A 27,793-nucleotide genomic window follows, 5' to 3' on the forward strand; every position below is an offset into this window, starting at 1 on the left:
GTTCTCCACTTGTAGCCCAATGAACAATTACTCACATAAGTAGTGTCTGTAGACTTTAGTGGGGTTACTCGTGAAAGTAACAGCTCACCAAAGTTCAAAATGTATAGATCTTTCCTTAGAACATTTACAGAGAAATCCAAATGAAGCACTTAGAATTACCAACCTTACTTACAAGTTCATGATTTTTTCCAGTGTTACCTTTCTCAGTTCTAAAAACAGAGGGGCTGTAAAATTTTAGAAAATACTAACTACGAGCAATACAATTTCATCAACAATAAGAAATCCAAGAGAAGAAGAAGAAAAAAAAAAACCAAAAAAAACCCACTTAAAGAGGACCTAGGATAACTGCCCAAAATAGCTTCCCCCACCCCTAAAAAACACACATATACCCACAGATAATTACTGTTTGCTGATTTTGGGGGAGGAGCTTATGTCCAGCAGTCACCCAACTAGGGGGAAAATCATATAAATACTCAAGGGTGACACTTGAAATCATCAGCTTCTGCTCACTCACCAGTGGCAGAACAACTCCTCAATAGAGGAGGATTCACTGCTCTACTACTCTGCATTGGAGCTCCACAACACTCTGGTATGTTGTGATTTCATTTAATTCTGTCTGGTTTTGAAGGTAACTTGCACAGGATACATGTTTTCTGGTTGTGGAGGGAAGGGAGGAGGAGGAGGAGTTGATATTTAAGGGCCAGTGACAGCATGCGTGCTGCCACTGGGGCTATTTCAAAGATAAAAGCCTGGTTTCAAGCAAGGCAATGCGAGATTTTTGCCACTGATGCTGAAGGAGCCAGGACTTCATGTTTCATTTGGTATAGCAATAGACAGAGGCAATAAGGTCATGGTAGAGTCTCTATGTATTTCCACTGAAAACTTCATTTCAGGAGTTTTGATACATGCAATGCCTGAACTTACTTTTGGAACCCTAGTGTAACTAGGAAAATAACCACTGTTTCTGAAGACAGTGGTTTTAAATAGGCTGGCATATATTTAAAATTATTCTTTTCCTAAGAGTGAGACTATTGCCTCTAAGCTATCTATACAAGAGCTCTATCATTCAAAGTGATAGCAATAATGATAACTTTTTCTTCGAGGATTTTTCACAACTGGTGAAAACAGGAGGAAGTAAGCACAAAATAATATTACTTTTAAAACCAATACTTTAAGAAAACTCATTTATTCATGCATGAGAAACAGAACTGAACAGCTTTTCTTTATAACAAACCTTTTCTCCCCTTCCTAACACAGAACAAATTTGGAAACATGCATTTACAAATACCCTTACTGCTGCTGTTTTGTCTGAACATTGTCCATGGTAGCGATGGATATTTTTCTGAGCGATACCAGAAACAATCCAGCGTCAAGGGGCCACATTTTCTACCATTCAATGTAAAGAGTCAAGGTAAGTTTACTATTTTTTAATAATAAACTAACACAATTATTCCTAGTGGGTCAATACATGAACAAAAGCTCTTTGTTTATACTACTAGTATTCAATTTTCACTAACAGTTTAGGTTTATTAAAATAATGTCATCACTGCAGAAACAACTGGCAGTGGCTCTGGCAGTTGCCTCCTCTTGACAAAGATGTACACTTGTTATAGATTTTTTTTTTTTTTTTACACAATAATCACTAAAGGCATATAGAGCAGAAACAAAATCACAGCAACAGATCTGATCTTCAGTAGCAGGAATAATACAACATGAGTGTGTGCATAACTATGTACAACATAGCAATTATCCTCAAATTTCTTGATTCAGCACTGGGGTTTCTAACAATAGACCCATCATCTACAATATTCAGAAAGAACTTTTACATATTCTGTCATGTTATCTCTACGCAAAACAGACCTTTAGGTGTGAATTTAAATAGATATCTGATACATATGGCAAAATGAAGACCTGTTTAAAGTCTAGAAAGGCAAAATAAATTGCTATGTAGTCATAAAAATATGACATAAACCTCTACATGGCTTTTTCATGAGTGATTTAAGCTTATACTTTAATTATCAGACTAATCTCATCGTAATATAACAATTCTAGCTTTATTATAAAAAGTTCTCTTCATTTCATAAATCAGTGTGATTGTATAGGCAGATTGTATAGGCAATATATAATTGCAATGCTACACATTGTGACATCTTATTTCTGGGTACCCTCTCTGTCCTTGTAAGTCAAATGCATGGCTATACTTAGAGTTTGAAACTATAAGTTCTGTTCTATTTTTCCATGCTTAGGCCAAAGCTTTTTAAAAAACTTGAAATCAAGACTTCTGACTTCCTAGGTGCTGGTTTTATTTGATGAACTGTCCCCCAAAGGATGATCAGTAGTATCTATTCAAAATTATCATCACTAAAATTAAGAGAACTGAATCTTCCTTGGAAACATTTCCCCCCAAGACATTATTTTCTTTCAGACATCAACAGGCTTTTCAGAACAGCTTTTACTTTTGCTGTATCCCATCTACTTTTAGTTGTAACAATCATAATTGGGTAGAAATGAGGAAGCTGAATGAGGGACTCAGAAAACAGGGTTTGCAAATAAGCTTCTCTCCACCAGAAAAAGGACATTTGAGCTGTAGCTGCATTAGAAAATAGGGTAGCAAAACAGAAGCAGATCTGGAGAGCAGAATAGTTGCTGCTCAGGACATAGCACCCACACAACCTTCATTTAGGAGGTTTTTTTTGAGAATAGCTCTAGTCTGATCCTATGGACTGGATGCTCATGAGCAGCACACAGAGTCCAAAGATGCAGCCCTGGTCTCACCCCAACCAGCTCCAGCCCACATGCTCCAAGAACGCTCTGCAGTAAGAAACAAGTGAGAGCAGCATGGCTGGGAAGCGTACCCCCAAAACGTTCTTCTGGGTTGTACTAAAATACTGTCACAGTTTCATCCCTTGACTTCAGCACAAGGACTTTCTGGAACCCTACCAGCACACTCAGATTTAATTTAGATACATGTACATAAACATCTGCTCTGAGGACTTACTAACTGGAATTTCCACTGGGTTAGAGTTGCATTTTCTTCCTCTCCCCGCGTTAACTTTTCATAGTGTTTTTCCATTGCTTTATTCAGAATCATTTACATATTTATACTTTTTTTAAGTGAAGTACAATATTTACTTGGTTATCCTCTACCATACTTCACTTACTTCGCTTTTCCTCGTACTGGGGTGTTTTTTCCCCCCCTCTATAGAACACATTTGGAAAGGGGGAAACCAGCAGCAAATTAAAAAAAAGGAAGAGGCAGGGTAGACAGGAAATGGGGTGAAAGGGGGAAATGGATTGTCCTGAACTAAGTTTCCACTTCATATACAAATGCAGAATCTAATGTGCATGAAACTTCATATTTAGAATGAGAATGATTATATCAACACCTGAGAAGTGTAAAATGCTGTCTATTTAGGAAAGGTAACAAAGATTATATACTAGACCTCAAAAGCAGGAACAGCCTAGAGTTTTACAGACATGGGAGTCCAGTCATTCAAAATTACTTGACAAATCTTCACTTGGGGAACAAGCATTAAAACGGAGGACTGGAAAACCAGTGCTATTCTTCAGTCTGGAAAACAAAGCATCCTATTGAGGGTTTCTAGAAGAGTTTCAAGTGGACAGACTGCTAGAGATCATAATTTCTAGTCTGACACGAGTATGGAAGAATAAAACAGGAGACTACAAAACCAAACTCATCTAACAATTTTCTAGTGAGTTCTTTCACATGCAAGTAGATAAAGTAGCATATGGCAAATTTTTCATCATAGCTTACTTTTCCTATTTGGTCACCAAACATTGGCTTCTAGAGATTTAGTTACCAGTAAATTCTCTTTTTGTTTTGTACAGCTTTGTCAAAAAGCAGCCTGGAACTAAAATTTCAGTCTAGGCCCAAACTGGTGACTCAGGACACCATGTAACAGATCATACAATTTCTGTTGGCAATTAAACCCTATTAAAGCTTCATTTAATTTGGTGGAATTGTTTTAACAGTTTTAAAAATCTTGTTCTTGACAGCTCCAGTCAGAATATACTTTCCTTTTCTGTATGTATTTAGTGTCACCATTTTTTAAACATACCAGGACATAATTTTTAAACCAGTAGCTCTTTGGCTTGAAATCTCTGAAAAGTCCTAGTTGAGAATAATCATTGAATTGTCTGACTGTTCAGCAATACTTAAATAAGCCATTATTGCAGGTTATGCTACGTCTTCATACTTAATTCAATACATAAATAGGGTTTGACTGCACTCAAAGAACATAAACCAACTTTGCATCCAGATATGTGCCAAGACATATAAAAGAGTAGCCAACCACTGCTTCAATTTTCCTGGTAAAAATTCTACTTCATTAATGTGTTCAGCTGTCCCTTTCCTCAGAGGACTTACCATTGTCTCTAGACAGCACAATTACCAGACTTTTTAATCTAAAAGCAGCACAACTTTGAAACAATATAGCTCCTCACAGAAAATCTCTATAACTACATAAACACTGCCAAAGCCTTTAGCATCTTATGCAAAAAGGCAGCACCCACCACTTTGTGAACCTAGGACTGATACGAAGGTGCATCTAAAACACGGTAGAAAGCAAGAAAGAGAAGCACTCTGAAGCTAAAGTCCGATGCAATTTGCCACCAAAAAAAAAAAATTAGATCAAGTGCAATAACTGCATGTTACTTAAATACAGCTGAAGAAAATGAATGTTGCCCCCCTGCAGAAATTAAACTCTCTCTGACTGCTAAAGAATAAAATACATATGGTAGGCCTGGACATAGTTCCTTGAGTTATGGTTATGAAAGAGCAGACCTGGCTGGGGTCACTGTTGTCTTCTGCCAAAGTACTCACATAAATGCTTGGTTTTGGATTCGATGCAGTTGATGTAAAAACCTATTTGTATTTTTCCCCTAATGCTTTACAACTGAAAGAGCGTTAGCTCAGGAACCTGTTTAGGTATTTGTATTGAGGCTTTGATCTGACCTGCCTGTGTTCTCTGATATGAACAGATAGTTTTTGGAGTTCTATCCAAAGATAGAACCTATGGAATAAATTCAGAGTCCTCCAGCTGAGTAAGCTGTTTTCTCTGATGGCAGCTCTTTTATCTGTGGTGAAGAGAAAACATGTAATATGTAAAGAACATTTACATGCCACTTCTGCTGCAGGGTACAGGCTTAAGCCTTTTCCAAATTATTTTTCCATACAATGTAGTTCTTAAAATTTGCCATATCTTATGTCACCTATATAACAAGAAAACCAACTTGCAATTGCACCCTACTGAATCTGCAAATTCAGTAGTAAGAAATACAACAATATCAGTAAGATACCAAAGACTGCACCAGACTTGTCACTGGTACTCACAGATTCCACAATCTCCTTTGCAGCTGAGAAGGATGTGTGTTTGCATTTTCAGTCATAGACATTGCATTCTTCCTATGTGTAGGATTTTAACAACTATCTTCATTTTCATTGCCTTAAGGAGGATGAGATAGGAAGGTGTGCAAAATAAGGTAATATGCATTTGTGCTGATTTTATGCACCAGCAAAAAAAGAAAATGCACTCTCTACACTTGGTAGATAAGAACAATTTCCCTGGCAATATAGGAAGAAGGCAACCTTGCAGACCCAATATAAAATCAAAATCAAGTGTATTTTATATGCACATCTCTATTTTCTAAAATACAATATGTACAAGAATAGTTTTCTTCCTCCATCTCATTTTTGGTTCAAGACTAACCACAGATTGGAAAAAGCAATTTATTATTTAAGAGACAGCAGAATAGTCACTGCATAAACTTTCATATATGTACATACACACTGGTCTCTCTGTAAGAGACTGAAATGCAAACTTTAGCTGATCCAACTGTTGATCTTATAGATCTTTTCTAAATAAGCAAACAGAATATGTTGCCATTATAAAAACCAGAATCCAGGCTTTTCCTATATCCCTCAGTTTGTATTTTTAGAATGACCTCTTAAATTAACATTCATCATAGGTATGGTATTTCATTCTATAATGCTGCCAATTGCTGCAAACTACTGAAGTAGTCTCACAATATCCATGTTAATCTTGTCTGTAATGTCCTACAAATCAGCATCCTAATTCCAACAGGCAGTTGCAAGCTCCCCCAAAGTGCACAGAAAACTAAGCAGTGAGCTTGTTAGATTATTCCTCTATTTGTGCCATTTGGTTAAGTGGCTCCACCTGCTGTTTTGATAACTAAGAAAATGAAGTGTTAGTAAAAAACAAAACAATGCCAGAATTCTGACTGAAGTAAGATGAATTATCAGTTTTGACCTTGCCACTGTGTGAAATTTTTGTGACAAACAAAAATCTTTAAAACAGTATTTGAAAATGTAACATTCATACGTTTACAAAAAAACCCAGAGCCATGGCCCACTTTTGGAAGCGTGAGGCAGGAAAAAGGACAAAAATCTAAATGTAGCACCAAGTAGTTTCAGAAAAGCAGCTACACCTGCACAGGAAGCTTTATCTGGTTTCATTCATGATCAAGATGCAAGTCTGATAACTTGCTCGATCAGTTACCTGTTTTTTTTTTCTTCCTTAATAGTTTGCACCTACTTGCACAGCATCTTTTAAGCTCTCTGATGACCCCACATGTATTGAAGCCAAAAAAAATTTCTAGAGGCCTTGGAGCTCACAACACAACTCCAACACATTTGTACTTGTTAATTATTCATATAAGAGCCCTGAGACACTTCTGCCCTGAATGTCAGGTTCTCCGTGACTGAACACAGTATTAGAAACTTGACTTCTGTGAGGTTCAAATTAAGTTAACCCTTCACACATTTCACCACCATGCTACAAGACTGCAAATCTGTTGTATCTGCCCTAGTTGACGTGGTTTCCTCTCTCTCTCTCACAGGTGTGCAGATAAGGGGTGAACAAGGACCCCCTGGTCCCCCAGGCCCTATTGGACCAAGAGGACAACCAGGTCCTGCAGGAAAGCCAGGGTTTGGAAGTCCTGGTCCCCAAGGCCCCCCTGGTCCCCCAGGACCACCTGGATTCTCTGCGGTTGGAAAGCCAGGCATGCCAGGTCTACCAGGAAAGCCAGGGGAGAGAGGACTAAACGGTGAGAAAGGAGAAGCTGGACCTGTTGGGCTCCCAGGCGCAAGAGGGCCACAAGGACCCCCTGGCATTCCCGGCCCCGCAGGACTTGCTGTTCCTGGCAAGCCAGGACCACAAGGCCCTCCAGGAGCTCAAGGGCCCAGGGGCCTCCCCGGCGAGAAGGGAGAGCCAGGTATCCCTGGTATAAATGGACAAAAGGGAGAAAATGGATTCGGTGTTCCAGGCCGCCCTGGTAACAGGGGTCTTCCAGGCCCACAGGGGCCCCGGGGCCTCCCCGGTCCTGCTGGGGTAGGGAAGCCTGGCGAAAATGGCCTTCCAGGTCAGCCAGGTATGAAAGGTGACAGAGGTTTACCAGGCGCACCCGGAACGGCTGGTATCCCAGGTCCCCAGGGTCCCCCAGGAGAACCTGGAGAAGCTGGTGTCGGCAAGCCTGGGCCAATGGGACCACCAGGAGCAGCAGGCATCCCTGGAGCCAAGGGACACCCCGGACCTGCAGGCTTGCCTGGATCCCCAGGTCTTCCAGGATTTGGAAAGCCAGGATTGCCAGGGATGAAGGGACACAGAGGGCCTGAAGGTCCTCCTGGCCTTCCAGGACCTAAAGGAGACCAAGGCCCAGCTGGTGTGCCAGGAGAACTAGGGCCTGCCGGGCCACCAGGGAACATGGGCCCTCAAGGACTCAAAGGCTTGCCTGGTGAGAACGGCCTGCCCGGGCTCAAAGGCAACATGGGCCCTGCAGGCCCCCCGGGATTCCCAGGAGCCAAGGGTGAACAAGGTCTGCCAGGATTAGAGGGAAAACCAGGATACCCAGGCGAGCAGGGTCTTGCCGGTCCTAAGGGACACACAGGTTTCCCAGGTCCAAAAGGTGACACTGGCCATGCTGGGCTACCTGGCTTGCCTGGTCCAATGGGTCCACAAGGAATTAAGGGAGTGCCAGGGATCAATGGCGAGCCGGGCCCCCGAGGACCTTCAGGGATACCTGGGACCAGAGGCCCCATCGGCCCCCCTGGCCTGCCAGGAGCCCCTGGTGCGAAAGGTGAGCCAGGAGCACCAGGACTGCCAGGCCCAGCAGGTATTTCTACAAAAGGCTTAAGCGGACCCATGGGACCACCCGGACCTCCTGGGCCTAAAGGCAACAATGGAGAGCCTGGCTTGCCAGGCCCCCCAGGTCCTCCTGGTCCCCCCGGCCAAGCCGTAATCCCACAGATGCACGAAAGCTACGTTAAAGCAGGAGAGTCTCGGGAGCTATCAGGAATGTCTTTCATGAAAGCAGGAGTAAACCAAGCTCTTACAGGGATGCCAGTGTCCGCTTTCAGTGTCATCCTCTCTAAAGCCTACCCTGGGGCAACAGTCCCTATCAAATTTGATAAAATCTTGTACAATAGGCAGCAACACTATGACCCCAGAACAGGAATCTTCACTTGCAGGATCCCTGGACTGTACTATTTCTCCTACCATGTACATGCAAAAGGAACAAATGTTTGGGTTGCGCTCTACAAAAATGGTTCCCCACTCATGTACACCTATGATGAGTACAAGAAAGGATACCTTGACCAGGCTTCTGGTAGTGCTGTCATTGATCTCATGGAGAATGATCAAGTATGGCTCCAACTGCCCAATTCAGAATCTAATGGTCTCTATTCCTCTGAGTACGTTCACTCTTCTTTCTCAGGTTTCCTATTTGCTCATAACTAACAACATCTCACTTACACTGTTCTGACACTCTCTCCTTCAGACCATTTTAACAGGGCACTGATCTGATTCAACACTAGCAGGTCACACAACTTCAATTTTGCTCCAGAAGCGGAGGAGTGAGTGAGGAGGTGGAAGAGATAGGTTTGAACCAAGCAGAATAATATTGTACGTTTTTAGAGAATTGTCATAAGAATTTTGTTTCAAATGATGATCAATTGTCCAACTGAATGCAACATTAAAATTTTATGAACTAATATCATGCACCAGTCTCTCTCTTTTTTTTAAAAAAAAAAAAACCAAAGGAAAATCAGAATTTCTAACTATCACTTCTCATAACGCATAAAGTAGCCATTTCAGGACTCTTGATTATACTTCACTATACTTGAATTAACTGACAGTGTTATTCAAAGTAAACAATCTCAGATACAGTATGGTCATCACAACAGACAGATAATGTACTTCAGTAACGTTAGTCTGCTATCTGTCAGCTTCATCTTTAAGCTATTAAACAAGAGTCAGGAAAACACAACTTTAATAATATAGTGCATACCACATCACAGTTTTAATTTAGTTCCACTTTTTTTATTAATGAATAACTATCTTGCAGAAGGGTAGATGTACAAATTATTACCTGTTACTGAAGATCTAGAACTCTCACAATATGAAAAAGTAACCAGATTTGAAGCCTAGAAATCCAGTCTGCTTTCTTTGATGCACATTTTGTAATCTGCAGCAACAAACTAGTTCAATATTTTTAAGCTCCTAATATTCTGTAAAACTACAACGTTCAGAGCACAATAAAACAACTATCACCAAATGCAGAAGAGTATATCTTCACAATCATGCAGACACTCACAGAATCACAACAGCTTTACCACCCCAAATATTGGAGACAATCTCTGCATTTTTTTTCCTTAAACAGTTAATGCCTTTAAAACACAATACTCTTGGGATTATATTTTACTTAAATAGTAAATGTATCAGATGATAACAGTAATCAGTCAGTAGACATAATAATATTTACCTTAGCTACATATACTCATGTCTCACAAATATTAGACATTACATAAATCTGTTACAGCACTACGAAAACTTAATAGTATAAAGCAAGCTAGCTTAGTAAAATTAGTGCTTATAAATATCAAACTGTAATAGTTTGATCACACATTTCTTCCAATGACAGTTATCATTCACATGCTTTAAAAGTATCATATACATCAAAACCTTATCAACACAAGCTATTATTTTTAGCTTAATTTTTTAAACAGAAGTTCTTAATCACTTGAATTAAAGGTATGTAGGCTTCTGTTTAAAAGTTTTGTCATATCACCATTTCTTCATGAAAGCAGAACTTGAGGCTTGTTATATTGTGTACATTTGAAATCAGCAATTTCCCGAGTACTTGATAATCCATTGGGAGTAATAAAAAATTTGAGGACACCTTTAGGTTGCTCCATTGTTAGAAAACTATATAAAGTTTTGGAAACTGTAAAGAAATAACAAGAATTGTTTTTTCTCATCTTATTAAATGCTGCTGGATAAGGAAGCCTGTGGCTCAGGCTACACTTTGGTAAAATAGTAAGTGCTTAAGTAGGGAGTGTAACCTGAGATCTGCTTATTTTAGCAGCCAAGCAGACCTAGGCAAGAAAATTGGTACTACTATTATAAACATTGCACACAAATGTTTATATGGAAATAATACAGTGAACAGTAACACAATTAATAAGTAACAATCCTGTGATACTTTTCTTTCAAGCCAAAATAAAACCCAAGATACTTGAGTCTGAATTGTCTATCCCCACTTTTCTACCTTGCTGTTTTAGGCCAAATATTAATTACAGATCTCCTAAGAATTATCTCTTTTTTTTGCACTAAAAATGTTTTTCTATGCAGTCACTCGCATTCGTGCAACGGCACTTTCCAGTATTTAAACATAGCACGTGCTGCTGCCAATACATTCAACCAATCTGGCCCTTTTGTTTCAGAAACAAATAGAGGGACTGGGTACTGGAGCTGGAAAATACTGCTCAGTAGTTGTAAAGTTTCTGGTTATTTGCTTTACATTTTAAATGTATGCCAAAGTACATGTTTAAAATTGTTGGAGATGCTTCGTGCTCAGCAGTACATTACTGTGCTGTGATTCCAATTAACTAGTCTCTGCACAAGAAACTGGGCCTAGACTGTATTCTTAAAAGAACGGTTCACCATTCTTATCATCCATCCACTTTAAATCAGGTTTTGTCCTTTAACGTCTTTGTTCCTCGAACGAACATATAGGACTTCAAATAAGTCTACAGCTTCATACCTCAGGCCTGTCTTTTTGAAGGCTTTTCATAACTGTTCAGACATTAAGCCACTAAGAAAGTATCTCTTAACACTGAAAAGCTAGAGATTACACACTAAGTTGTGGCACTAGCACCACTTCTACCTTGATTTTAGCTTTGGATTCTCTATTTAGAGGGAACCTGGAGAGGATCTACAAGATTTTTAAATTTGTTTTTTAATATTTCCTCCACATGAAGATCAGCAATCTACATAAAGATAAAGCTCTTGCAGAAACCACGTCTTTTCTGGATCAGAGGCATTAGAGGAAAGAAAATCCAACATGAGATTAAAATGAAAACATAAGAACCTGTAATAGTACAAAACTCAATTCCAAAGGCTTCAAAAAGAGAAGTCTTTTTGAAAGACTGTTCTGAGACAAATTTCAGTAGTTCTTAAGTGCATCAAGCACCCAAATAATCTCTTCTGTATTTAGCTGGAAAGCCCAGCAGAGAAGTGTAACAAATTTGTTTGCTTCTATCTTTGTTGCCATTTTCACAATTAAGACACATAATGATCTCTCATCACTGGACTACATCAACATTAGGAATTTCTAGCATTTTGCAGAATTTTTGGAGGATTCTTTCCTTTTGGCCAGAAAAGCATCTTTGTTTTTTGTTTGTTGTATTTCAAGTTGCATATAAAGGATATACTGCACATATCACAGAGATCTAGATCCACTATCTTCTGCCAAGACAACAGGGTAATAACATAAACTTGCAATCAAAAACCTCTGTGTGTGTGCATCTACATCTGTGTGTGGGCACGCATGTGTTTTTGGGGAGAGAATGGAGTAGTTTAGAAAGATCCAAAGTTTTCCTCCCCAAAGTAACGCTTCCCATACATCAGCATGCCACTTCAGAATACTGATCGATCACATAAAAGACAAAATGTAAGTTACTAAAAAACAGGTTTTAAGTCTAGCACTTTCTTTTTCTGATAATTTTCCTCTTTGTAAAAGACAGTCAGTGACAAATTTCTCAGATGCATCCTTGAAACCTGTGAGCAGATCCCGTCAAGCCTTTTTACGGGCAATTTATGAAGTCTCTGCTGCCACATTAGCCATGATCTTTTTACTTCCAAAATGAAATATAATCTTATGAACTGATTGAAAATATTACAAATATATCATTTTCACTATATAACCACAGATGCTACGGTTTTCAGAAGTGTCAGAGAAATGACAGGGAAAGACAATGATGGAAGACAGAGAGAAGCAGACTTTAAGAGAAGACATTTTACAAAATTCTGCTCTAAGAAGTTATATCTGGCAACTTCCTCCTACAAAAACTATAGATTTTTCTGTCCAAAAATCATCACATCTGAAATTTTTCATGTGGAAATAATTATACAGTACTTCAAGCCCTCCTCTAAAGATCAAACTTTGTGTCCATAATGTGCTGTGGACCTTTGTCCACATATTTATACAGTGTAAAATACATTGCCACATGCCATTTCTGCTAAAATTGCTCTTTACTAATTTATATAGAATATAAATCAAGTGAAAAACATTCAAACAAATGTTAATCATCTTAAAGCTGCAAAATATTCCAGTAATAAGTTAAAGACTTACAAAAAGGATAACTCAAATAATTTAATGCTTAACTTGGATATCAATTGCAAAGGGCATTCTTGCAGGTATTATGTAAGAAATGACCATTTGGAAAATATAAGTATCTGTGTTCATTGCTATCTGACATCATGCTTTTCTGATAGTATCATTTAATAGATTCCCCCAAATTTTTTTGAGTTATTCTTCAGAAAGGAAGATCTGAGCAACACAAGACTATTTTGGAAACCCTCTTGCTCTCCCTCTGCAAGCCTCAGTTTTTCACTTCTTCACAAGTAGAAGAGTACGTTAATACTCTTCATTAAGCTGAGTCAGGACAATCACGGCTATCTGAAAAAGCCATCCAAAAAAAATATCATAGGGCAATTATCTAAGGCAATTACCGTAGCTAAGACAATGAAAAGCAAAATCCACCAGACACCTGATTATGATCAAAGAAATCATGTGAAAAAGAGAAGGGACATAGAGAAACAAGGGCATACTGACAACAAACCAAAGTGACTTGCAAACACTTACAGATTTCAAAAAATAAAATGGTCAGTCGTTCTGCTCCATCACTGACAATGGCACTGCTAAGACAGCATTTCGCCTTGGGAACTTTGCGTCTCCTCAACCGACCACTTAATAAGTTTGCTTTAGAAATTTTACCTTGACTAACTGTTAATGAGCGGTGCTTTTCTCTGAAGGGTTAAACCCTCTACAAGGCATCGAGGGCATAGAGTTAAGTCAAGAGGCTGTGGTTTTCAGGCCAGGCTCTCAGCTAAGAAAGGTGGTGGGGCTTCCTGATATGCAGATGTTGGGCTAGAGCCAGGTTTAGGAGTTTCCTCAGGAAGTTATGCTAAGCTTGCAGCTGAGAAAAAAAAAATCTCTTTGGCACAAACTTGTGACAGAAAATTAGTATCGTTATTCCCATTTCACAGAGGGACCTGAAGCAAAAAGAGATACTCCATAGGAATATCAGAGGCAAGTGATATAGGAAAAAATTCTCTGGTTCTTCTGACTCCCCTGTTCAATGCTTTGTCCACTAGACCACATTATCAAAAGGAAAATAAGACCACTATGAAGCCTTTCAAAGTCATGCATGACAGAGCACAGTACTTTCACATATTAAAATACTGAAGTAGTGTATACAATCTGCATTGTTTTACTTCTGATGTTACACAGCTTTATCCAAAATAACCCATGCCTATCAGTTATGATGTTTTCTTATATTTTTAAGACTGTTGTGCGTGTGCCTCATGACTTTTACAGCAGACATTCAGGTGTACTAAACTAAGTACCAATTCTGACAGCAGTTAGAAAGGATTAAGTCATATCACACATCTGTTTGTATGCAGACTCCATGCTTACATACACAAGTAGGTACTGGATAGGTATGTATATGCATAAACATACGCATATACACACAAGCAAACACTCATAGAAATAAAACAAAGCTACTATTTCTGATTTCAAAGATCAGACTTTAACTTCTGTTTGATCTAATTAATTTCCAAAGAACAGTTTTTAAAGCTATTCTTTTTGCCAAACACTGCATGATCCATACCTTTTAAAACAAAAAGCTTGCATGATTTGAAAAAAGAATTAACAAAAATGCTAAAAAAATAGTTACAGTTGATTAGGATTGGTTTAATATCAGCAGAAAAGAAAGGATACGTTCATTTCATGTAAGAACGAGTTCCTAGAGGAATTCTTAACTATCAATCACACTCTAAGCTCCAATGGAAACACAGTAGCAACAACAAACAAAAACATTTCAGGAATATCTCTTTTACAATATGCATCCCGATACCAACTTCTGTTTTTGTTTGGAACCTCTCAGAGACAGTTTTGTTTGAAAGGAATACAGAAAGCAGTATAGCTCTGGTGAATAAAAGGTAAGTTTTAAGACGGTCCAAACTACACTTGTGCCTAATGAACCTTGCATTAACAGAGGTAATTCTATCAGAAGATACTATCAGCAAAATTACAGAGAATTCTGAACTGATACATATAATCTTTTTACAAAAAAAAACCCCACGGTTAAAAATAATTCAAATTAATTGTGTGCACACACAAGATGATTAACCTTTATTCTCAACTTATCATTTTATATGCCTAATAGAAAATCTGAAGTTAATTCTGTGAAGGAGGAAAAGCATTTTTAACAGAAGGCTATCCAAGATGTTTTCCAACTCTAATTTATATTACACTATTATAAGGTTGGCTTTGGGTAGAGGAAGGCTGTTATTAAAAAAAAACACCACTGCAGTTTCTAGTAAATTTATTAAAAAAAAAATAGAATTTAAAAAAGTTTTTTAAAAAAAAAGGACAACAATCTCCTCACCATTGTGTCAATTATCAAATATTAGCTACTACTTTAATTTTTTTTTCCAATGCATTTCTGATTTTATTTAGCAGTACAGCACCAGAAGGAACAGAATCAAAACCCAGTTCAAGGATGTCCACATTACCATACCAATCATGGGAAGAAACCATTTTTCCTCTAAATTCAGTGAAGTAGCACATCACAAGTGTTGTTAATAATAGCAAAACAGTTCCAGCTAAAATAAATAGAAGTAGTAATGATAAAGATGTTCTATTTCAGGATAAACATGTGTCTACTATACAACTATTTGTAAGCTTGAAAAGTAAAGCCAGTGTTTAACCTATGGTGTACTTGCAAATGTATTTGTTCTGACAAGCACATGTAATATTTTCAGCTAGTACAGTAAGTTTTCAGTGAACCCGCTTACCTTTAAAAGCTGATATTTTATAATTGTGCTGGATAGCAGCCACCACATCCTTCCAGAAGTCATATTTTTTCGGACCATCATGCTGTAAAGTGTCAAAAGGAACTGAGTCATTACATCAAGTATCAGCTATTTTGAGCTTTCATATTGAAACAGTGACAGGAATGCCATTAATAAAAAAAAGTATTTTTGAAAGTGGAGTAAACAGTCTTAGACAGTAGGATTCAGGAGATCAGGGCTTGACTGTACCCAGCTTGACTGTGAACTTTGGGTAACTGCAGACAAGTTAGGTAGGGTGGGGGGAAGAAGGGGAAAGGAAAAAGGATTCATATTTGTGAGGAACTTGAAAACGTTACAGCAAAAGGGGGCATTAGACAGAACGGCAGCTTACTGAATGAGCCATCCCACTGACATTTGGGAAAAAAGTGCCTAAAACTGCAAATACTATACTTAATTAGCAGGTTGACAATATCTACAGCCTGGTACTCTTATCACCTTCCACGCTCAGAACTGGCAAAACCCTTTGCTGTAATTTAGAGGTAATGCCCTTCTGCCAACAACTCCACCCCAAACATCGTATGAAATACTCATCCAGAAGCCAGGCTGAGCAGCACTGTGTGACATTTACTCTGAAGACTGCCAAACCCCAGCTCTGGCAGAAGGACAGGGGAAGGTGATCTGCACTTGAGAACAGTTCCTAGAAAGTCACCCAGTCACAGAAGAGCTCCAGCTGACCTCAACCGCCCTTTCAGCATCTCACCAAAGGAGAGGAACAGCTTCTCAAGCAGCTGAGCCCCACACCACTCTCCAACTCCACAAGTTTTAGAAGCACTGAATAAAACACAGACGCAATTACACAGCCAGCCAACATTGCAGAGCAGAGGATTAGCTACAGAGCCTATAGGAAGTGCCCAGAGTTACAAGGTACTGGGCAGCAGCAAAGCAGGTGGTATAGTCTCTTTGAATTTGTACGCCATGGAAAGTATCACGTAGTTTTTTCACAGGCTTTCCACACCTACACTAGGATAAATTTCAATGCAACTATTAACAGATTTCATAGTATTGTCCTTTGTGTCCTGACCACCGCACTGACACCCGAATAATGACCGATTTTGTAAGCATAAAGCGTTTTCTAGAAAGGGACACATTCAGAAACTAAAAAAAAAACCACCCTTCACATCACCAACCAAAAACATGTAGTTTACATGTACTGAAGTGAACTGCTATTTCAGGCCTAATCTGCCACGGAGGCTTCCAGAAGAATGGTCTGCCCTTAATTTCACAACCAGCAAGTCACACAAACAAGGCCTTTTGTGTACAACTGACAAGCACTATGGCAGTCTGCTTATCATCCACCGACTCTACAGATTTAGAGAAGGAAAGATATAATGCTGTGGCTTTTAACTTTTTTTAATCCATTCCTATAGCAAACTGTCTCAGAAATACATAAAAGGACTAACAGAGAGAAAAGCTTTCATATACATCAAACCAGTTAGCTGCTAAGGAAGGTCGTTATTCAAAGCTGTGTTCAGGAAATGCTGGGGAGCACCTGTCTGTCTAGCAGCAATGGCACCAGCCTATGCTAGCATAACCTTGGGACAGATGGATTCAACTGTCCTCTCCCCTCATACTCCACATGGCTGACTTGTTCCTTAGTTTGGAGTTTAGGCTTTTTTGTTTGTTTCTTTAAAATCAGTGCGATGAGCTAACAGTTCCTCAGAGTGCTGTATTGAGGACAGATGGATACTAGTTTAAAAGTAGGTACACCTCCTTCAAAACATTTGACCTCAAATAAAGACTAAAATAACTGTCAAACTAATTCCTTGCAAATCTGCAGCCCTTCCGTATGAGATGTGTAAGAAAACAGACCAATTCCCAAAAAAGCAGAGAGAAAACCGCATGCATGCCCATGCAGTCCACTAATATTTTAGTAGTGATTACCAAATGTGATTTCATTAGCTGAAGTATCAGACAGAAGTATTTTGTGTAGAGCTTCAATACAAAGATCCAAAACACTAAGAAGTTCCTCTGCTTTGTCTGAAAATACGTAAGAGTTCTGGCTCTGGACACAGCAAAATCAGATTCATTCTTAACAATGTAGAGCAGCCCAGCACCCAACTCATGTCTAATCCCATTCTGAATCCAAACGTAGCAGTTCTCCCATCTGTTTCCAGTAGGAAGTGTTCCTGATCCTAGAATGTTTTCTGAAAATGGTAAGAAAATAGCCCTTACTAAACAGGCTCCCAGAAAAGGAAACAGAAGTCTCTACTTCCTTTCAGAAACGTGGAGGAAGAAAACGTGATGGTTTCTAACCCTTAGGACGCAGCACGTTGCAGGCATGAGTGCTGGAGAGGCCTACCACCTCCTGCTTTGCACCCTTCTCATCTGGTTGATGGTAACATCCCAGGGAATTACTGTAGCCCTCCTGCTGAAACTGGGCCAACATCCAGTAAAATATTCAAGAGCTGCTCGCTGATAAAGAGGACGCATGACCCACTTCTGGTAGCTCTCTGGAGAAACAGCACAGGTTTAATTCTCCCTGGCTGAAGACAGCACTGATCCAGGGTCAGTGTTCCAGCTTGCAAACTAATTACTGAATGTGCAAGCTTATTACACATATGCTATAACACGCTTTCTCTCTCAATAAGGAGGTGATTTGTGCTGAGTCTAAATTAAATGTAAAATGAAGTAATACAATACAGGCGTCACATCTGTGAGAGGTTACTAAGCTGTGAACAGCAGAGGAAGGACATTAATCAGGCACAAAATTAAGAGTCTTATGGTGCACCTCTCCTCAGTGCTTCCTCATAAGCTAGCTTTAGTTAACTCTTCATGTAGCTCTTAGACTTAGGCAGCAATCTACTCAGCATGCTATTTTGGAGTGGAGCCTAAAGCATCAAGTCAGCTGATACCCAAGAGGATCCCAGACATCCATCTCATAGCTCTGAGTTTCACCCTGCAGACACAGTTTAGTATTTGCAATTTTCAGTGCTGCAGCACTGACAGAAGATCACATCAGTACTGTTTTGACACCAATACACTTACTGTAAGAGAAGAACCCTCTCCTACCCCCAGATGCACACAAGTTAAAGATTCAAGCCTTCTTTAACACAACCAAATCAATTAGCATCACACTTCAAGGCCGGATTTAGGACATTCTATCTATCTAAAAAGCACTGAAAAAGGTTCAAGCAGTTGCATTTTCCGCCTTGAGAATTTAACTTATTGTTTAGCAGAGAAAAAAAATTAGATACTATTCTAGAGGTGTATTTACATCTGTGTACACAGATCAATATATTTAAGACAAAAACAAGTTTTAAAAAGGATGGAATTAAGCTTTCAACTCATTAACACCTTGCAAATTAGCAAACCATGTTATTCAGAAGACTTACATTAGATTTAATTCAAGTATCATCAAGTATAATTAAGGGAGATTTTAAGAACTATATTTTGCATATCACAGAGTAAACTTGAGAAAACAGTGCATTTCTATTCGTACCCTAGTTATTTGTGCCCTCTTGTGGAAGTACATTTATTTTGAACATGCCATGTCGCTCACAATTAGCTTCAGGGACAATTCTAATACACTAAGTCAAACATGAAAAATTCCAAACAAGAAAAAAGCTAAAGACCTTGATGTTGTTCAATACGCTATTTATATGCATTTAGTAATGCATGCAAGAAGTGTGGTGGGGGAGGAGAAAGATAATGCAATACGTAGTTTCAAACAATCCAGTTCTTACCTGATCTAAGCTGTCCACAACCCTTGCACACAAGAGAGCTCCTGGCAGGTCAAAATAATTATCATACAAATAGTATTTAGCTGGAAAAAAATAATAAAAAAATTTCTACTTTTTTTTTAATCCTTATTTGCATGGTTTAATCACAAATTTAAAAAATGCATTTAAATAATAGTACATGCTCCTATTTGGATTTTACTGGTAATAAGCATTATCTGCTTCGCAGTCTTTGTTAGCCTTTATTTCCACTTCTGATTGTCATAAGTGACAACTGGAAGTTGTTCACCTGTGTCAAGGCAGTGAGATTTTAAAAATACATTTTAAGGTTCTAAAAGTTAAAGTGGAAGAGATGGGGGAGAACCATGAGTTTTAAGAGTCAGGACAGTATCACTCAACTCTTCCAAAATATCTATTTCCCTAGCAGTGGAAACAAAAAGAAAAGGTTTGAGAAGTTTGGACAAGTCTCACACATAGTCTTGTCCTTTGCACACACATGCCGCAGATAGTGCCTTAGCCCAAGGGGATGTATGTCCACATTATTACGTGAGCCCCCAAAACAGAACAAAATCAGGAGGGTCCAAATGTCCCCCTAGACTGAGGTCATATTCAACAAGTCTTTCCTAGGAGTGAAATGACTTAACCAGTGGGTTTTTTTGTATTCATTATCTTGTCTGTACTGTTCTTTAACATAGCTAAGAGAGAGGTCAGCAAAACAAGGATTAGCATTCACAAGAGAGACCAAGTGAACTTTTCAATGAATAAGAAAGGCACATTTGCTACAGGACCAAAGGAAACCTTTCTCTTCTAACCCGTTGCAAATGATTACCTACAGTTTAGAATAAGCATCACAAACAGGTTTACACCAGCAAAATCTCAAGGAAAAATCTCTTCGTTACACAGGACTATGCAACTTAACGGAGCACTTTATGTATATTACTCAAAATTGCCAAGATCAAAGTAAAACAGAGAGGAAGCATAAGGCAAGAACACAAACCTAGCCTGTTCTTTGCACCTGCAAGTAGGCCTCCAGTAACAGCACTGATGGTAATCAGTCAATAATTAAGAAAAATTTAAGATTTGCCAAATAAGTCCTAAATGAGATAGGCTGTTAATCTCAGTCTACTTCATCAAGAAACAATGTGCCCATCTCTATAACCAAAACATGCCTATAATGTCAGGGCATTTGTCTTGTCACTAGTGACCTAAATTTAAGTTGAACTCTAGTATTAGAAGCTGAAAATACAAAAAAACTAATTTCCCCTCAAAACATTTATATATTCCAGTAATTCTCAGCTCAACTATTTTTAAATCTTTGTGGTAAAAGCTAATACTATGAGGCACCGAAGGGACCAGAGCAATTTCAAAGAAGAGGATATGCTAAGGTACAGCTACCTGAGCGGGAAACCATTCCACTGACAGTATTAAAATGCTTCCACTCCCTCCTTCCATATGTCTCCAGGATCTCTTCAGATGTCATGCTCTTTGTACCATGGCTTGCCCTATTTGATGCATTGTTATTTATATTAAAAAAAAAAAAAAAAAAAAAAGAGAGAGAGAGAAAGAAAAACGTTGAACACAGCCAAACTACTCCTAGTGCACAGTAGCGCATCGCAACTGAACACTAAGGTGCAAGCAAGTTGATCAGAAGTAACTCTCTTTATAACTTAGAGCTTTCCCAGGACCCAAGCTTTTACGTATACATTACAGTCCTCGATAAAAGCCCTACTACACAGAGGTTTGGTTGGCTGGGGGCACGGCTACTGTGCCTCACTTGCTAACACAATCACTCTGTGTTGCTCAAATGTTCTCAATTGTGTGAGGACACTCGCTATACTTGAACTATCAATATACACTGCACAATAAAACACAGTGCAGAAAGCCTATACATCATTCTGAAGCCTGTTAAAATTCACAGAGTGCAGGGCAGAACTATGGAAAAGTGCTAGCTTGAGCCACGCAAGCAGCTGTGTAATACAGAAGTACGCACAAGCCTTTTTAGGAATTAAAAATCAAGTAGCTTGATCATTAAATTGGGCCCTAAAACAATGCACAGACTCCAGTTTTGAAGCAAATTCAGGCAATGCTATGAGAAGTAATCCTGTACCACTTTTCCCTTTACTGTGGTATATCCTCCAGTCTTGAATTCTGCATTTAGTGCTCCAAAATTCTTGGTACTAAATGAATTTTGGGATACACAGCAGAGACTCACAGGTATTTCTTCCGTTCTTTCAATGAGATCTGATTTTCCCTAGCATCTTCAAGCTCCTTCTCCCACATGCTATCAGGAAAAAAAAAAGTAGAGTATGTAGAGTACTAAATTACACAGATTTTCATTTTGGAAAAAAAATAAGGGAGAAATGGGACTGGGATTGACATACTTTAGATATATTTATTTTTCAGATTTGTGATTCAAAATAGCAGTCTTCTATGTTTTAAAAAAAAAAAAAGAGGGAAAAGAAGAGCTAAGGATGTACTGAAATGATGACTGAAGGCACAATACAGCTCTTAAGAGGAAAAAAACCCATAATTTTGAAAGCAAATGTGTTAGTTTCTGTGTTTAATTTACTCTAGGCTATTTAAATTACAGGTTGTAAGCCTGCACAAAGATAATAGTGCTCCCGTCATTAGCATTAGTCATTAGCACTGACTCTGAGTCAGGTTACTCACAATTCAAAGAAAAACCTTACCCTGGATCTTAGCAGAACTGGACAAAGAATACCTTGGTAGTCACTGAAAAAGTGAATTTACTTTCAAGATCAGTACGCCCTCAGAGTCTTAGATGTTTATTAACAATGATATATTATTTACTAGCAGCTAACATGAAAATATTATGAAAAGACTGTTATGTAACATTAAGAGAAACTGAGCACCACATTACCAAAGAGTATTTAAACTTTTACATCTAATGAATGAATGTATGCTGAAATTATTATTTTAAATATTTAATAAAACTGAGAGATGGCTTTCAGAAAGAAGATAACATTTTGGTGTTTGTTTAACAATATAAACTTATTGTCAATATTACCTTAAAACTGTTCCATCTTCTGCAAGTTTCACAAAGTTTCCTTCTTCAATGTCCAACACCAAGCCTTTACAACTAAGAATAATTTTATTTTAAGGAAGAAACAAACAATTAATGCTTTCAGAGGAATGCCTTGTTATATATGAGAACAGTGAAATGCAGTTACAGAAGCTATACAATGATGCTACACAAAAGCAGCAAAATCACAACCCTTCAATTACTTCTATGTTTGAACAATGCTCTATGTATACAAATACATATTACTACAATGAGGACTGGATTTCACTTACATAGCAAATTCCTACTAAATAAATCCAGTTCCATTGTTCAGTGAGTTCAGTGACTGTTCATATAGATAAGGTTGGAGGATTAAGGTCCAAACATATACAACTAAGAAATGTGATATTTAAGCCACTCCTATTAAAAAAATATATTTTTTCTTGGTGGCAACTCCCCTAATTATTATTAGTAGACTGATAACACCAATTACTAAGGGACAGGGGAGTAGAACATCGTTCTAAATGAGGCAACTGAATATCCAAGGAACATGTGAAGCAGAAGCATTGCCATGCTAGCCAGCACTAACAAGGTGAAGAGTTGACAGCATAGGATGGACACTCAACAAGAGTTCCTAACTCTCCTAGTAAATCTGTACCTTCCACATAACTGAATTTATATTCGCTTAGATGGTTTGAAAAATTAATTCATAGTTCAGTGGCTAGATTAATAATGAATAAACGAGACTGAAAAAGTAATGGCACCTTCATCCTCTGTTATAAGGCACCCAAAGGAAAGAATATATGCCATGAAGGCATCAAGCAGACCCCAGCCTTTCACGAATGACATCTGGGTGAGTAGCACCAACACATGGCTACCAGCACTACGGGCTTGCAGGCTTGAACCTCCACCTCCAAAAAGGAACAAAGGCAGCGCTATCTAGATCTTAACAAAGGATTTCATGCATCAGAGGCCTCAAAATATGAGAAATACAGATACATTGCTTGTCTCATGAAAGTTGAAATCCATCTCATTGGAAACTGTCCATTCAAACACTAAATTGTAAAAACAATGGATCGAAACCATTACACAATAATGCATGCATTACTTAAAAAAATCTCCTGTGTTTCTCTCAAAAAAATTCAGTTGATAACCTGGCCTTCAAGCCCCTACCCTCATGGCCTAGATAAGAACCTATTAAAGTTGGAAGATCAGAGATCCACATTCAAGCTCCTGTTCAGAGACCACTGAGCTCAGAGCAGGAACTCACATTTCAGCCTTTTGCATCACAGCTTTGTGCCTGATGTGCCACCCAAGGGCTGCCTCCTGGCACATCACCTTTCCTCAGTTCCTCAGAAGGCTGTTGGGATTATTCTGCCTTATGCAAACAAAACCAAATCTGTCAAGATAAAAATGACTAAATTCTGATGGTTACTGGATTTACCAGTTGAATTGAAGGTAGAAGAAAAAGGAGATATATAAAATAAGAGAGTAAGACTAAAAAGCTTATGTCTAGACAGCTAGAAGCACATACAAAGCAAGCTTGCATGCTCAGTTTTCTCTTCAAAATACCACATTAGAAGTATCTCATGACAAATACTTGTTCAAACAAGTATTTAAAACGTAATTTTGGATTTATCTATTGGGCTTGACAATCATAACAGTAGCCACATAATAAGAGAAGCTGTTTTCCAAGCTTTGTAAAAGTTACAGCATAAAGGAAGTTATGAAGAAAGTTTCTGTTATTTTCAACATACTCACCAGAAGTCTAAGCTGTCTGGAGTTAGAGTCAGCAAGTCTTCGTCATAACCCTTCTCCGTTACCAGATACTGGGCAAAACTATCGTATATTAGCTACAAAAGAAAAAATATATGGATTAATTATATTGATTAAGTGAGACCAAAGATACTGCTTCCCTGGAAAGTGACAAGAAGCAAGTGTTAGTACCTCCTAAGCAAAATCAAACTGGGGAGCTAGGGTCCCTGTCCCATTGCCTCCACTACTGGGAAATAGTGCCAGAGGTTATTTCTGTCATGGTTGGAAAACAGCTCAAGATGTTCACACAACAGTTCTGGTGCAACGTGTCCAGCGTAACCAAGTTTACAGTACACTACTTTATTGCCCCCGTGCTTCAAGACTGTTGGGACACCAAGACGGTAAGTACTTAAGACTAGTCACTACTTCCCCCTTCCCAATCTTTTTTTGTTTTGTTTTTTAACTTTAAATGTCACTCTTACCAAGACTCAACAAGTGGCTTCCAAACCAATAAACAACTACCCTTAGAGGACATTTTAAAAGTATTTGAAGGAACATATTTTGAAGGCAACAGGCAACTATTAAGTAAACTCTTACTATTTCTAAGTTCAGAAAGAACACTGTTAAAGCCTGGTACAACAGTCAGCGATTTATTAATGTAATGTGCTGGTAAAGTTTTACAAGAAGATCTACGTAGATGCTGCCAGGTCCTCAAAGGCCATCCCAAAATAGTAATTGCTGCCTTTTTCTCTTGATTTTTTTTCATTAAAGCTGTTCCCTGGCCTTTTTTTTTTTAATTACAAAAGCTGCTCTTGGAATGAATATGAATGATGTCTGAGAAAGACTAATACGAAGGCCAACACTGAAAGAGTAAGAACTAACTGCATCTTCAGCTGTGCCTGTCAGCCTTTTTAAGTATTTTTTATTTCTAATAGATAAGGAGGCAGGCAATGGGCATGTGTCAGTCTGCCTGTGTGCTGCAAAAGAATGAAGAGTGAACTAAGTTTAGTATATGTTTTTTTTTTTCTCCTCTATTTTCTTCCTTTTTTTTTTTTTCTTTAAACTCTTCCAGTTATCAATTGTCTAATGTTTGCCTTCATCGGACAAAATTCTTATCAGGAAGAATGGGCCTGTGTAAGATGTAATGTGTGTGGGATAACAGAAAGAACATGGAAGGTAAGTCTAGAGTTGTACTGTTTCCAGCAGGAACTTAACAGCACACACATTTTATAACTTGGTACTGTTGAACCCTCTTTTGTAAGAAAGATGCCTCTCTACAGAAAGTCACTCACAACTAAAGGAAGCAATGCAATTTTTCCACACAGGACACACTGAATTTATAAACGGGACACCTCATAAACATTTGTTTCTATACCAAATTCTGAAGTATCTTGCAATTAGTGCAGAAGTCCCGTGCAGTGCAAAACGTACTGTAGGTGAACGGAGGCAAATAAAGGGGAGAGGGGGACACCGTGAGCATCCATGACACCAGATAGCTCCGTGGCAAAGTCCTGACATTAACAAAGAAGGACGAGCCAATGAAAGATTATCAGGGAGTTCAAAATGTGCCAGTCGGGGAAAAAAAAAGCGCCAAGGGCGGGAAGGCGCAGCACAGGGACAGGACAGTAGTTCCTCACCGCAGGGGACAACAGGGCTAAGGCAGAGATGCTGAGCACCCTTAAGCCTGGCGTTTTATTTTAAGCACCAGAAAGTTTTCAAAGGTCGCCTGTCGAAAGTGCTGGGGGCTTCTAACTCTGCCTGCAGCATCTCTGGATTTGGCGGGGGGGGGAAAGGGGGGAAGGGGGGGCTCTACCTTCTTCCCACCGCCGCTGCAGTTAGGAAAGCTCTCAAGAAGCACCATTTTCAAGGAAGAAGACATGGCTGTCCCCTTTGCTGGGGCAGAGGCCTGCTGGAGAAGCGGCCGGCGAGACGTGCACTTGGGCTTCTCTTTTTCGGTTTCTCCGCGGGTATCTGAGCCAGCAGCCTCGGGGCTCGCTGCCCCCGCAGGGGGAGTCCCGGCCCCGCGCCCCCGGGACCCACCGCCCCGCTCCCCGGCACTTTCCCTTTCGCTTGGGCAGGCGGCGCCGAGCGGGGCGGAGCGGAGCGTGGCACCCCCGGCCCGCGGCTCCCAGGCCGTGCCGTGCCGCGCCGTGCCGAGCCGTGCCGTGCCGTGCCAGCCCGCACTCACCCGTGCGCTCTGCGGGAGGTGGTACCGGCAGAGCGTGTGGTCCAGGTCGAAGCCCATCACGTCGCAGTCGGCCAAGGAGAAGTGCTGCTGCATCGCCGAGCCGCCGCCACGGGGAGGCGGGAAGAGGAGCAGGAGGAGGAGGAGAAGGAGGAGGAGGAAGGGACGCGGGCGGTGCTTCCTGCGGCGCGGGGCGGGGAGGGGCGGAGCGGCCGGGCCCGCCCCGCCCCGGTGGGACGGCCCTCACCTGCGGGGGATCCGGGGACAGGCGAGCGCACCGCCCCGCGCCGAACGGGCCGTCATAGAATCATAGGTTAGTGACCTGCTGTGCCAGTTGGACACCCACAAGGCTATGGGCCCGGATGGGATTCACCCCAGAGTAATGAAAGAACTGGCAAATAAACTTGCCAAACCACTCTCGATTATCTACCGGCAGTCCTGGTTAACTGGAGAAGTTCCAGCTGACTGGAAATTAGCAAACGTAACGCCCATCTACAAGAAGGGTCGTAAGGATGATCCAGGGAACTATAGGCCTGTCGGCCTGACCTCGGTGCCAGGCAAGGTGATGGAACAGATCATCCTGAGTGCCATTACACGGCACATGCAGGACAATCGGGGCATCGGGGCCACCCAACATGGATTCATGAAAGGCAGGTCCTGCTTGACCAGCCTGGTCTCCTTCTATGACCAAGTGACCCGCTTAGTAGATGAGGGCAGGGCTGTGGATGTAGTCTATCTAGACTTCAGTAAGGCATTCGACACTGTCTCCCACAGCATCCTCCTAGACAAACTGGCTGCCCGGGGCTTGGATGGGTGGACTCTTAAATGGGTTAAAAACTGGCCGGATGGCCGAGCCCAGAGAGTGGTGGTGAATGGGGCAAAGTCCAGCTGGCGGCCAGTCACTAGCGGTGTTCCCCAGGGCTCAGTTCTGGGGCGGGTGCTGTTCAATATCTTTATAGATGATCTAGACATGGGGATTGAGTGCACCCTCAGCAAATTTGCAGATGACACCAAGCTGGGTGGGAGTGTCGATCTGCTGGAGGGTAGGAAGGCCCTACAGAGGGATCTGGACAGGTTAGATAGATGGGCCAAGACCAACGGCATGAGGTTCAACAAGAACAAGTGCTGGGTCTTACACTTTGACCACAACAACCCCATGCAGCGCTACAGGCTGGGGGACGAGTGGTTAGAAAGCGGCCCGGTGGAAAGAGACCTGGGGGTGCTGATCGACAGCCAGCTAAACATGAGCCAGCAGTGTGCCCAGGTGGCCAAGAAGGCCAATGGCATCCTGGCCTCTGTTAAGAATAGTGTAGCCAGCCGGTCTAGGGAAGTGATCGTCCCTCTCTACTCGGCACTGGTGAGGCCGCATCTTGAATACTGTGTCCAGTTCTGGGCCCCGCACTTCAAGAAAGATGTTGAGGTGTTGGAGCGAGTCCACAGGAGGGTGACCAAGCTGGTGAAGGGTCTGGAGGGTCTGACCTACGAGGAACGGCTGAGGGAGCTGAGGTTGTTCAGCCTGGAGAAGAGGAGGCTCCGAGGTGACCTTATTGCAGTCTACAACTACCTGAAGGGAGGTTGTAGTGAAGTGGGAGTTGGCCTCTTCTCCCAGGCAACTAGCGATAGGACAAGAGGACACAGCCTCAAGCTTCGCCAGGGGAGGTTCAGGTTGGACATTAGGAAGAATTTCTTTTCAGAA

General features: G+C 40.3%; 2 protein-coding genes across 3 annotated transcripts in view; one reads left to right on the forward strand and one right to left on the reverse strand.

Moving 5' to 3' along the window:
• Window positions 1–26,209, reverse strand: part of NT5DC1 (5'-nucleotidase domain containing 1) — a 154,709-nt gene extending 128,500 nt beyond the window's left edge. Inside the window, exons 1-6 of one of the 2 annotated variants that reach the window (XR_011048488.1) lie at window positions 26,101–26,195; window positions 23,919–24,010; window positions 22,164–22,235; window positions 20,531–20,637; window positions 19,142–19,221; window positions 15,402–15,483 (exon numbers count right to left, since the gene is read on the reverse strand). Coding sequence is in view for 1 of the 2 variants with exons in the window: in XM_068404259.1 (XP_068260360.1) it covers window positions 15,402–15,483; window positions 19,142–19,221; window positions 20,531–20,637; window positions 22,164–22,235; window positions 23,919–24,010; window positions 26,101–26,193 (526 nt within the window). In the remaining variant the exon portion in view is untranslated. Of the gene's footprint in view, window positions 1–15,401; window positions 15,484–19,141; window positions 19,222–20,530; window positions 20,638–22,163; window positions 22,236–23,918; window positions 24,011–26,100 lie in introns of both variants that reach the window. The other variant, XM_068404259.1, reaches the window with a different exon arrangement.
• On the forward strand, window positions 1,273–8,774 carry COL10A1 (collagen type X alpha 1 chain). The gene is made up of 2 exons (XM_068416192.1): window positions 1,273–1,411; window positions 6,880–8,774. Exons 1-2 carry the CDS (start codon window positions 1,273–1,275, stop codon window positions 8,772–8,774), a joined length of 2,034 nt encoding a protein of 677 aa, XP_068272293.1.
• Window positions 26,210–27,793: the final 1,584 nt, after the last annotated feature.

Source organism: Nyctibius grandis, chromosome 1 (genome assembly GCF_013368605.1).
Source record: "Nyctibius grandis isolate bNycGra1 chromosome 1, bNycGra1.pri, whole genome shotgun sequence".
NCBI classification, from domain to species: domain Eukaryota; kingdom Metazoa; phylum Chordata; class Aves; order Nyctibiiformes; family Nyctibiidae; genus Nyctibius; species Nyctibius grandis.

Coding starts and splice junctions, on each gene's coding strand:
- COL10A1 (XM_068416192.1), top strand. CDS start 1,273: ATGCATTTACAAATACCCTTACTGCTGCTGTTTTGTCTGAACATTGTC. Junction 1,412..6,879: donor ATTCAATGTAAAGAGTCAAG/GTAAGTTTACTA, acceptor TCTCTCTCACAG/GTGTGCAGATAAGGGGTGAA.